This window comes from Pinus tabuliformis, chromosome 5_1 (assembly GCF_031772625.1).
Source record: "Pinus tabuliformis cultivar Carrire ecotype Pingquan chromosome 5_1, CPIR1, whole genome shotgun sequence".
NCBI lineage: Eukaryota > Viridiplantae > Streptophyta > Pinopsida > Pinales > Pinaceae > Pinus > Pinus tabuliformis.
Genome location: NC_142305.1, coordinates 74,093,564 through 74,106,034, shown reverse-complemented (window position 1 = coordinate 74,106,034; position 12,471 = coordinate 74,093,564). Strand labels below are relative to the sequence as shown.

General features: G+C 35.7%; 1 protein-coding gene across 1 annotated transcript; it reads right to left on the bottom strand.

Moving 5' to 3' along the window:
• Window positions 1–1,429: 1,429 nt before the first annotated feature.
• Window positions 1,430–2,532, bottom strand: LOC149163513 (uncharacterized). Its single transcript, XM_089430762.1, has one exon. The coding sequence runs from the start codon at window positions 2,430–2,432 to the stop codon at window positions 1,659–1,661; it is 774 nt and encodes a 257-aa protein (XP_089286888.1). The 5' UTR covers window positions 2,433–2,532; the 3' UTR covers window positions 1,430–1,658.
• Window positions 2,533–12,471: the final 9,939 nt, after the last annotated feature.

Here is a 12,471-nt window from a genome sequence, read left to right as displayed (position 1 = left end):
CAGTGCCTAAAATCCATAACGCAAATGTTTTCCGGGAACTTCATCCTTATATTGAGGTACAATCTCATTTACTAAAATTCAGTACAGACCCTTCTACATGCGTGTATAGATTACATTTATTTCGCTAATTTTTACATTAAAAAATGGTTGCAAGTGCAGTTTCAGCGACGAACCAGTAGACGAATGACTAAACGAAAACAAAAATTGTCCAGCAACCTCGATTCCTTTATAAATACCCATGATTTTCCCTCGGACATAATTTTCCAGAAGATTGTGACGAATATATGATACAATGCCAGCTCTGACATAATCTGTACCAATTTCTATGATTACAATAAGCACATCAAAATAAAATTGAAATTACCATAAACACAGTTGAGAATAAACCACTCAGTTTTTTTATAGCTATTTTTTTCAAAAATTCAAATACATGAAATATAGCATTAGAATCTAAAACATGTCATAGAAGCAATATTATACTAAGAAAGTTGAAAAAGAAACTCAGATAAGCTAAATATAGCATTAGATTAAAGTATGTTAGGTGACCATTATTAAGCTAAATATAGCATTCGAATAAAGCATGTCATGGGAGCATTATTATACTAGGAAGGTAGCATGTTAGAGGAGTAATACCACATACCAAGAAGGTTAAGTATGAAAAGTACTCTGTTAAAGTGTCTGGCTGATGCAAAGTTAAGAAGGTTAAAAGTAAAGAACATTTTATATTAAATTGCTTGATTTGTGTAATGTTAGGGTTCAAGAGAAATAAATATAACAATCAAGAAACACACATTCAAACCATGTACACTATGATTGTCTGGAAAACCCCAATTGGAGAAAAAACCAACCAAATAGATCTATTATTGTCCTTGGCTAAAACATAGCCAAGCCCAACCAACAACCTCACCGCTCAACCATGGCTCCCTACAATAGAGAATACACAAGCCTTTTTAAGGGTTTCAACTACATGTAATACCATGAGTCACCAATACTAGGTGCCCAAAACCATAACTATTGGCATAACCTCAACTCCATCATTTAGTGAGTTTATCTAACATGTAACACTTAAAAAGTTTGAAAATGAAATACAATTTATTAAAGTTCGAGAATGAAATGCAATTCATTAAATTTTCTGTTGTGTCATTTTAAGAAAGTTGGTTATAAAAATAATTTTCTTAGATTACTTATTTTATAGTCACATTCCATCATACTACCAATTAACTTAATTTGAATTTTCCAAGTGAGCAAAATAATGGTGATTAATTTTCTAAATAAGCAAAATAATGATGATATGAAAATATAATTAATTTCTTATCCTCTAATCAATTTTATAAATTTCAATGAACCTTTTTCTTCACCATAAACTTCATGTGTAACCCTGATGACTTCATAGGTAACCCTGATGAGAAAAAATCTAAATGAATGAAAATATGACAAACCCGTTACCATTTTCATAAAACTTTTATAATTACAATAGTGGAAACTTTTATAATTACAATACTTGAAATCCAAATCCAGTCCATACATAAATATATTACATAGATAGTCACACAAGTCAAAAAGACCCCTAGTAAGTTTTTCTGCTACACTCTTGCATACATTTTGAACAACTGCAAAAAGAAATGTGCTGGTAAGCATACTTGCAACAAAATCTATATCTAAAGTCGCTTGAAAAAGTCTATGACCTTCTTGAAGATATCAAAAATCGACACTTGAGAATTGTCATTGGTTGCAGAATTTGAATTCGCAGAGTGGCTGCCTGTATAAGACGAACCAGAGTGGCTGCCTGTATAAAACGAACCAGAGTAGCTGCCTGTATAAGATGAGCCAGGCCGAGATACTCCTTGAGATGGCCATGAACCTGCTGAAGAAGAAGAAGAATAAAGAGGAACAGGATCAGGATCAGGACGATGGGTGTTCCAGGAGGAAGGGTTGCTCGTAGATTCGCGACCCAAGGAAGATTTATAAGGGGAAGGTGGTGAAACAGTAGTGGGGAAGCTAGCAGTATTAAATATGCTACTTCTCACCCTCCCTCTCACGCGAGGGTAATAGAGAGGGCTGCAATAGTCTCGCTCCAATTGGGCATCCAAATTCATGAAAAACATTCGAGACCTCTCTGAGTAACTAGAATTTACAATGTTCACTGTAACTTGCTGGACTCTGGCTCTCCTGAATACCCAGAGACGCCTGTTGTCTAAGCTCCAGAGGGTACCATTGTGTCTCACAACGTTCATGGGGGTAAACACAGTAGCTGCAAGGAGTCCCTTCTGTAATTGTTCCACTGCATCATCTATTCTCAGAAAATCATATGGGTATCTGAACTTAATGGCTATGGAGTCCTGAGTAAATCTCAGATCATCTGGGCTTACAATGAGCGCCAACATCCTTGCAACTTCCAAGTCTTCCTCAACACCAGGGTCCAGACCTATCATTTTCTAGGCCTTGTCCTGCATTTACTCATCCCAAAGAGTCGAGGGGAAGCATGGTATCATTCCCCATCAAATCAAATTCTATTTTACTGGATTCCGACCGTACCATTTTGTTTTCAATGGACAAATTTTTATATTAAATTTATGTACATTTGCAAAAGTTTCAAGATAAAAACCTCTCTGATTTCACGTAGGTAGGTATCTACATTTTGCAGAATTTTAAGTCGGTCATTTCCAAAATTCGACAACTGTAAAACAAAAGTGTCTGTGTGACATTTCCGTGAATACTGAATAGTACCTTCAGAGAAACTTTTCTATGACGCTTCGTAAAGGTACTTGACACTTCATAATGAAACACAAAACTCTGTTTGTGTTTCAGGTGGTATTTGAAATAATGAGGTTTTTTTGATACAGGTTTAGAATTTCAAATTTATCTGGTTTGTTAAGTGGACATTTGATGAGGGGTATTTGAAATAAATTAGGAGCTGGTATAGGTTTGAAATTTCAAATTTATCTGGCCGGTTAAATGGAAATTTGATGATGCTCATTTGTTTTTCATCTCTGTCATGTTCTCTGTTTCAATTTTTTATTTGTTGTTATATGTAAATTTTGTATTAGGATAAGGAGATAAGCTTTAATGTAGTTATTTAAACAAAATAACTCACTATTTTATTAAATGTATGACAACAATGTCTAAGTAATCTTTTTCTCAATATTTCTTTTTGTGTCTATAAGAATCTCATTTGTACTCAATCAACAATAGAATGGTGACAAGAAATAGGCCCTCTAGTGAAACTTAACTTTTGTCTAAAATCACTCAATCACTCGTTAGAATTTATGACAGTGCAACTTAAATATTTAGATCAAATTGGTGGTTTCTTTATTCATGTCAAATATTTGATTTTAGACTTTTGTGATCCATATTGATTATAAGATTGTCTTACAAATAAATTACATCACTAAATTTTAGTGTGTTTAGAACCATCTAATGTGATTCATTATTAAGATAAAGGTAAACGTAAACCAAAACTTAATAATGTGATTAATCCAAAAAAACAATTTCATAATCATAAAATGAAATGAAATGATATTTTAAGGTCAGCCAAGTTAAAAATAATGGAAAAATGGTTATATGGTTGTAACGTATCTCCTTAGTTTAGGATTAGTTCCTAGAGTTTAGGAGGTTGTTTACAACTACCTATTTTTCAGTGATGTATTTAATATTGTAATATTCATTTGATGTAATGAAGAGTGAACGAGAGTGAGAGTCTCCTCTTTGTTTGAGTGCAGTCTCCCAGGTGTCGTACACACCTATGAGCTGCAACTCCTTCATTTAATTCAAAGTGTGATTTTTATCCTCGTATCAGAGCTTAGGGTAGAGATAGCCTCATTTTTTTTAGGGATGTATCATTAGTTACATTTTTGTAGTGGTAGGAGTACATGTAAATATGTTTGTGTGATCAGGTGGAACTACAGTAACACATGGAGCGAAGGGTCTCAGATGACTGATCATCTCTGAGCTGAAGAAAGGGTTGAGCAATTGGCGCGGATTTTTTGAAGACAATCGCGCCAATCCAGAACAAAACAGAAAGGTGCGATTTTTTAAAGAACAGAAGCGCCCATTGGCGCGGGTTTGGGGCTGATAAGCGCGCCAACAAAATTGTAACTAAATTGGTGTGGATCCGTGGCTGTTAAGCGCGCCAATTTTCGTGGACACCGTGAATTTTTCTTTTCAGCAATTGGCGCAGATTTGTAGCTGTTCAGAGCGCCATAGAGCCAACCTCTTTTTCTCTGGAAATCTGCAATTTTTGTTGCAGATCGGAGTTGCCCGGTGGTGGCACGTGGAGATTTCTGCTCGGTGGTAGCATATTTGATTTGCCCAATGGTGGCAAATTGAGGTTCCTTGATCCGCTCGGATCAGACCTGCCCGATGGTGGCGAATTGGGGTTCCGTGATCTGCTCGGAGGTAGCAGATCAGACCTGCCCGGTGGTGGCGAATCAGAGCTTTGTGATCTGCTCGGTGGAAGCAGATCGATGTTTTGCCCGGTGGTGGCGCAGTGCAGCTCCTTGATCTGTTCGGTGGAAGCAGATCGTCTTTGCCCGGTGGTGGCGTGTTGGAGCTTGCTTGTTGATCTGTTCGGTGGTAGCAAATCGGTTTTGCCTGGTGGTGGCACAGTGAAGTCCCTGATCTGTTCGGTGGCAGCAGATCGGACTTGCCCGGTGGTAGCACAGTGAAGTTCCTGATCTGTTCGGTGGAAGCAGATCAGACTTGCCCGGTGGTGGCCGATTGGAGTGTTCAGTTGGGCGAAAATGAGCAACAGTATAGAATCATACCTCCACGAGTCTGGCAAACTTGATGGAACAAATTTCTCCAGCTGGAAATTCAAAATGCAAACTTTACTGGAGAGCGTAAATGCATGGGCGATCGTTGAAGGAAATGAGCCGAGATCTGGAATAGCGACCCAAGAACAAGATTGGGATAAAAGAGAAACGAAAGCAAAAATTATACTGAAGATGTCCGTTAAGGACAATATTATCCCACATATCAGAGATTCCAAGTCAGCCACTGATCTATGGACAACGATCAAGAACCTGTACGAGACTCAGAATACAAATCGTGTTCTGGCACTCAAGGGAAAATTGTTTGCATTGAAGATGGACGAGAATGAGTCTGTTGGTGGATTCATGGCCAAAGTCAAGGATCTGAGAGACAAACTGGGAGCTATTGGAGAAAAAGTGTCCGACTCAGATCTAGTTACACTCACATTGAACAGAATGACGGATGAATATCAGACATTCATCACAGGACTGTCAGCGAGGGAGAAAGCCCCTTCATTTGATGAGCTGACAGCGATTCTGCTCCAGGAGGAGGAGCGAAGACAGAATCTGAAAACTCAGAGCAATGACCTAGCTCTGATGGCGAAGAGGCGACAGTACAGAGGAAAGCAGCACCAGCACCAACATCAACACCAGCAACCGCAGCAGCAGCAGCAGAAGGGGGCCAGCTCTTTTCAAAAGAGACCATTCAGAGGTATGACTGATAATTATGTTAAGAGATGTTTTTATTGTGGGAAACCTGGTCATCAGATTAAAGAATGCTATAAGAGGCAGGCGGATGAAAGAAAAGGCAAACAGAGGAAACATCAGGGTTGTTTTGCTGGAGAAGAGGAGGACCACAGCCATAATTTTCGACTATTCACAGTCGATTGTGCTATTTCTGCATCAAAGGGAGATGAGGACGACATATGGTATGTCGACTCTGGCGCATCCTCTCATATGACCGGTAAGAAGGACTGTTTTGAATTTCTTGAAGAATCTGCATGTGGATCAAAAAATTATCTAGGAGATGACAGTGGGTATGAGATCAAGGGATGTGGAGATATTCCTGTGAAGCTACCTAGTGGCGACATTAAACATCTTAAAAATGTATTATATGTTCCAGGAATTAAGAAAAACTTGATCTCTGTCTCAATGATTACAGACCAGGACATTCAGGTGCAATTCTTTAAGAATGGTTGTGCCATTAAGGATAGCCAGATGGAAACAGTTGCAACAGGAGTGCACGTGGGGAATTTGTACAGATTGGATGCAAAGAGTATGCCACGATAAGCAATGGTTGCAGCTGGATCATCAGTCGAAAATCTCTGGCATCAGAGATTTGGACATCTCAATTTGCAAGACCTCATCTTACTTCAGAAGAAAGGTATGGTCGATGGACTCCCTGTTTTTCATAATGTCAAGCTGGAATGTGATGGATGTGCATTAGGGAAAATGCATAGAGAAGAGTTCCCTCTGCATGTCAACAGAAAGGAAAGAGACATCCTAGAACTAGTGCATACAGATATTTGTGGACCTATGCAAACTAGGTCCCTAGGAGGTGCATATTATTTTCTGTTGTTTACAGATGACTGCACTAGGTTTTCATGGGTGTATTTTTTAAGTAAAAAGAGTCCAGCCTTTCGGTACTTTAAAGAGTTCAAATCTATGATAGAGAACCAAACAGGAAAGAGGATAAAGATTCTCCGCTCGGACCAAGGGGGAGAATACAGGTTAGGAGAGTTCATGAACTTCTGCAAGCAGCATGGGATTATGCAGCAATTCATAGTGCCACACACTCCACAGCGGAATGGAGTAGCAGAACGCAAGAACAGAACTCTTGTGGAGTGCGTGAGAAGTATGCTTCAAGGTAAAGGTATATCAAATGGTCTTTGGGCAGAAGCCATTAATACTGTTGTTTATTTAAAGAATAGGAGTCCTACTAAATGTCTAGGTTTCAAAACCCCCTTTGAAGCATTGTTTGGACTCAAACCAACAGTTAGTCATCTAAGAATATTTGGATCTAAAGCTTATGCTCATATACCGAAAGCAGATAGAAAGAAGTTAGATCCCAAAGCCTTGAAATGTATATTTGTAGGATATGGCACAGAGTATAAGGCATACAAGTTATATAATCCTGTGACTCATAAAGTTTTTGCAAGCAGAGATGTTGTTTTTCATGAACAGACTGAAGATGGAAAGGAAGACTCTAGCAATGACAGCCACATTCCATTGCTGATAGAGATGAACAGTGACGAAGATGAAGAGCAGGAGCAGGAGCAGAAACAGGAAGAAGTAGCAGCAGATAGTGTAATAAGTGATGATGCAGGCCCGGAAAGTGCTGAAACAGATAGAGTTGAGGTAAGTCCTCTACCTAGAAGATCAGGTAGGAAGACTAGACTACCTGAAAGATTGAAAGGCTATGCTTTAATGTCCAAAATTTTAAACATTGTAGAACCTTCAAACTATGAAGAAGCAAGTAAATCAGATGAATGGAGGGCTGCAATGCATGAGGAAATTGAATCAATATATAGAAATCATACTTGGGATTTAGTTGAGTTGCCTGAAGGAAAAACCCCTATAGGTTGTAAGTGGCTGTATAAACCTAAGATAAATGCAGATGGGAGTGTAGAAAAATACAAAGCTAGACTGGTAGCAAAGGGTTATTCACAGCAAGAAGGCATAGATTTCGATGACACCTTTGCCCCTGTAGCTAAACTGAATACAATTAGAATGCTAATCTCTTTAGCAACAAAACATAAATGGAAGCTACACCAGCGAGATGTTAAGTCTGCATTTCTGAATGGAGAATTAAAGGAAGAAATTTATTTAGTACATCCTCCTGGTTTTGTGAAAAAGGGGCAGGAGCATTTAGTGTGTAAATTGCATAAGGCACTTTATGGTTTGAAACAAGCACCCAGGTCATGGTATGAGAAAATTGATTCATTTTTTATACAACATGGTTTCCATAGGAGCCTCAACGACCCAAACCTGTATACCAAGATAAATAAATAGAGGCAATCATTTTGATTTCTTTGTATGTGGATGACATGATTATAACAGGAAATGCAAATAATTTGATCAAAGAAATCAAGCAGCAAATGTCACAGGTATTTGAAATGAAAGACCTTGGAGATCTTCATTATTGCCTAGGTTTGGAGGCGTGGAAAGATTCTGGTCAAACCTTTCTAACTCAAGGAAAGTATGCCAGAACCCTGTTGGAAAGATTCAGAATGGAACAGTGTAAAACAGCAGCGACACCATTGCAGCAGAATCTCAAGTTAAGCAATGATGATGGCACAAAACAGGTGGATGCCACTTTGTATAGATAGCTAGTGGGAAGTTTGATATATCTCACGACAACTAGACCCGATCTGGCATATTCTGTTAGTGTGCTGAGCCAGTTTATGTCCAGACCACTTGAAAGTCACTGGATTGCAACAAAATGTGTGTTGAGGTACCTTAGTGGTACTTGTAATTATGGTATTTTATACACTGACATTTCTGATGTTACTTTAGCAGGTTATTCAGATTCTGATTGGGCAGGTGACCTGGATGATCGTAGATCCATCACAGGTTATGCATTTAGTATTGGATCCGGGGTTATCTCGTGGAGTAGCAAAAAGCAAAGTACTGTAGCATTATCATCATGTGAAGCGGAGTACCAGGCGTTGTGTGCAGCAACATGCGAAGCCATCTGGTTGAGGAGATTGCTTAGCGATGTAGACGAAAGTCAGAAAGAAGCAACCAGCATCAAAACTGACAACCAAAGCACAATAAAGCTTACATACAATCCAGTTTTCCATAAAAATACTAAACATATTGACACTCAGTTCCATTTTGTTCGAGAAAAGATACAGTCAAAAGAAATATGTGTGGAGTATTGTAATACTTGTGATAATTTAGCTGATATTTTTACTAAGCCTCTAGGGCGAGTAAAGTTTGAATTATTTAGAGGGATGTTAGGAGTGCAAAATAAGTCTTTCTCCATTAAGGGGGGGAGTTAAAAATAATGGAAAAATGGTTATATGGTTGTAACGTATCTCCTTAGTTTAGGATTAGTTCCTAGAGTTTAGGAGGTTGTTTACAACTACCTATTTTTCAGTGATGTATTTAATATTGTAATATTCATTTCATGTAATGAAGAGTGAACGAGAGTGAGAGTCTCCTCTTTGTTTGAGTGCAGTCTCCCATGTGTCGTACACACCTGTGAGCTGCAACTCCTTCATTTAATTCAAAGTGTGATTTTTCTCTGACTAAAAATAGTCTATGAAACCATTAGTTCTCTAGTTTACGTTTTTTGCAATTCAATCCTTTTCCGATTCAAATTGATAATATATTGGCCCAACCTTCCAACAATCCCCTCACTAAAAAACAATGCCAAAAAATTGATACTAACACTTAATTCCAAATTTCCTTAAACATATCTAAGGAAGGTGGATAGCAGCCTTACTTCCTTAAAATCTTCATCGTTTTAGCTTATATTGGATTTAAATATTTGGTTCAATTCAAATCTTCTAACGCCGTTCCGCTCATGTATAAGAATACATAGGGGTGGCACCTGCGATTTAAAAAAGCAGTGTGCCTTTCAAATCAACTGATCTACGTATATGGGTGTTACGGTGACCAGTGTGCCTTTCAAATCAACTGATCCCAATGATTTCGAGATTGGTGCTCATGTTTTATGGCTTCCTTGCATTTGTCAAAAGCAGGACATCTCATCTCATATTTTTCGAGATTGGCGTTCATGTCGTATGGCTTCGATTGGAATGTGACATTGAATTGATGCAAATGGTTTTAGTAAATCTTTGAGATATACACATCGGTTAAACATAAAAAGTTAGATTATAGTTAATAGTACAATTTCATTTTATGTTTTTGAATGTATAAAATATAAATTTTTAAAAATACATATTACATTATTTTTTAATTTTTATTTAAATATAATTTTGAATTTTTACTTAAATGGTATATGTTTTATGTTTTTGATATATTTTTAAAATAATGGTATATGTTTTATGTTTTTGATATATTTTTAAATTTTAAAAAGTGATAAAAATTTGTTGAAATAAAAAACTTATTTTATTATTATTACTATCTCTGTTGTAAGTATGAGATATTGTATTCAATTTGCCGTTAAATTTATAGTTTTATTTTATACATTGAAATTTAATATTTTTTGACAATATTTTAATTTAATTTTCTAAAATTTGATTGGCCATCATATTGCTTAATGCATAAATTAATGAGTAAGAAGTACAAAGGTCTTATAAATTAATAAGCTAGAGATACAAAGGTGTTATCATAAATTTATATCCTTATGCAAATAGAATAATAAGTAGGAGAGTAAAAATATTTAGTAAAACATAATACTCATTGTCACAAACCTCACAAATCACATTTAATAATATTTTTCCTAGTCAAAAAAATCAAGTGCAATTATAATGATATCGTGGAATGCGCCTTCTTTCCAGCTAACATGAACAACTACTTAGACTTATTACCATTTTGTCAATTAAATTTTTTGACTTTGGAGCTCTTAACACATGGCATTAATATTAAAATCAATTGAAGACATCATCATTAATTTAATGTGTGAACAATTTCATCTTTTATCATTAAATATATATATATATATATATATATATATATATATATATATATAAATTATTTTTTTATTTTAAATAAAGAAAAATAGATTATCTTGCACCCTCAAATAAGAAATGATGTCTTTTTTTTAATTACATCTCTCACTCCAAAACAAGATAACTCATCTAAATTTTCAATACTTTCAATTTCATAATTACAAATTTCCAATAAATAATCACATTTCCTAAAAGTTTATATTTCAATTTTATAATTACTAGTTAACCAATTTCATAATATATAACCTATATGTCTTACATTCTTGTCTTCGTTAACTTTTCATTTAAAAATGATCAAATACATTATCATATCTAATCAGCATAATTTTAGATAAATATAAATTTTCAATTCTTTAATTCACACTTATTCTAAAGTTAATAAATGTTTAAATAGACTTCATGGCTAGTGGAATACAAATTAATAATAAAAATAACACATTTAACAATAACATATATTTTAATTTAGTTATATTTAAACTACGTAACATTTGTTATTATTATTTTCTAAAGAAAAAAAAAAAAAAATCATCTTAATTTTAAATTAATAACACTCAAAATTATATTTTATATGTATATCTCTCACACTCTAAAAAATCAACCAACCAAGCAATCCACTTGACATAGCTCAAAACTTATTAAAAATAAATAAATAAATAATCGTCTAAACTTTAAGTTAATAACACTCAAAATTACATTTTATATATATATATATATATATATATATATTTTGCAATCTAAAAAAACCAACCAACCAAGAAATCCACTTGAGATCGCTCAAAACCTGGATTATTAGTCCTAAAAAAATCCAAAACACTGCCATATTAAAGTTCATCTATACATCATAACAAAAGTAAAAGTGTAACATCGACATAATTATTTGTCTACTAGTAATTATAGCAAAGATAGTGGCGTAGTATTTGTAACTATGGACATCAATACATATGCTATTCAACATTGTTTTCATGTTTAATCGTCATGTGCATGCATCGTTATAATTTCAACTCGGGAAGTTGTTATGATAAGTCTCATGTGGTATTTATTGTATAACTTGTCACCCTCGTTAATGGTCACATAACCTACGGCTAATGAACAAACTTTAGGATAAACATAGAATTATTTCGAAGGCCAATTGTCTTGCATGATCAGTCATGTACTCCACTGGCATCTAACACTTGGTAAGATCGGCATCGTTGGGTAATTAGGGTTTTAATCTAATGGTCGTTGTGCAAGCGAGGTGGTTAAGGGGTAACCACCTCCTCTTGCCCTACCCTTGCTGTTGTCACTCTCATTCATGCCTTTGTCAATGGGGCCCTGCAATAACCTTGGGAATTCTCCTCGATGGTGGCTTCTACCAAACGATATTAGGTACGGAGAATGGCTTACTCCACTTTTTCCATGTCTTTCACTCCAGTTTATAAACATTCTCGTTAACTCTCTTGTGTTAATTTTCCATAGGGTAGATGGCTAGACTAGCAGAATGCAAAATCTTTTTAGCTTATAGGGTTTAGACACTCATTTTGCTAGGTGAGGGTTTGTGAATTTTCTTTATTTCATGTTACTTTGCCAGTTCTTAGACTCGGGGTTTAATTTATAACCTTTATTTTCAGGGTGACGACTACAAGATTGCAAGGGTTTACTTCCAAGGTAAGAAATTCTTCCTCAGCCATGGTCTTACCTTGTTTAGCCATGGTCTTACCTTGTTTTCTGAACCCTAGGTTTTATATTAACCTGAAATGTATTTGTTGAATGCATGTTAGAGTTTATCTCCTTGAATCAATATTTGGTGCCTTCAAGTTGGGGTTTTCTAAGGTTGCAACAGTTTAACAATCAACTTTCTGATATGGTTGCTCATGGATAGGTTTTATCGACCATACTTACTTTTTGTTTGGTCTAAGCTCTTCTTAAAGTTAGATATATGTAGTAAGAGCTACCGACTTCCCATAGAATTATTATACTACTGAAATTTTTTAAAGGCCACGACGTGCATGTAGCTATTTGACTCATATAGTCAAGACCCAATTGTATAAATATTCTCTTTTAAAGAAAGTTTGTTTTCCCCAACCAGGGTTGCCAATTGTTAA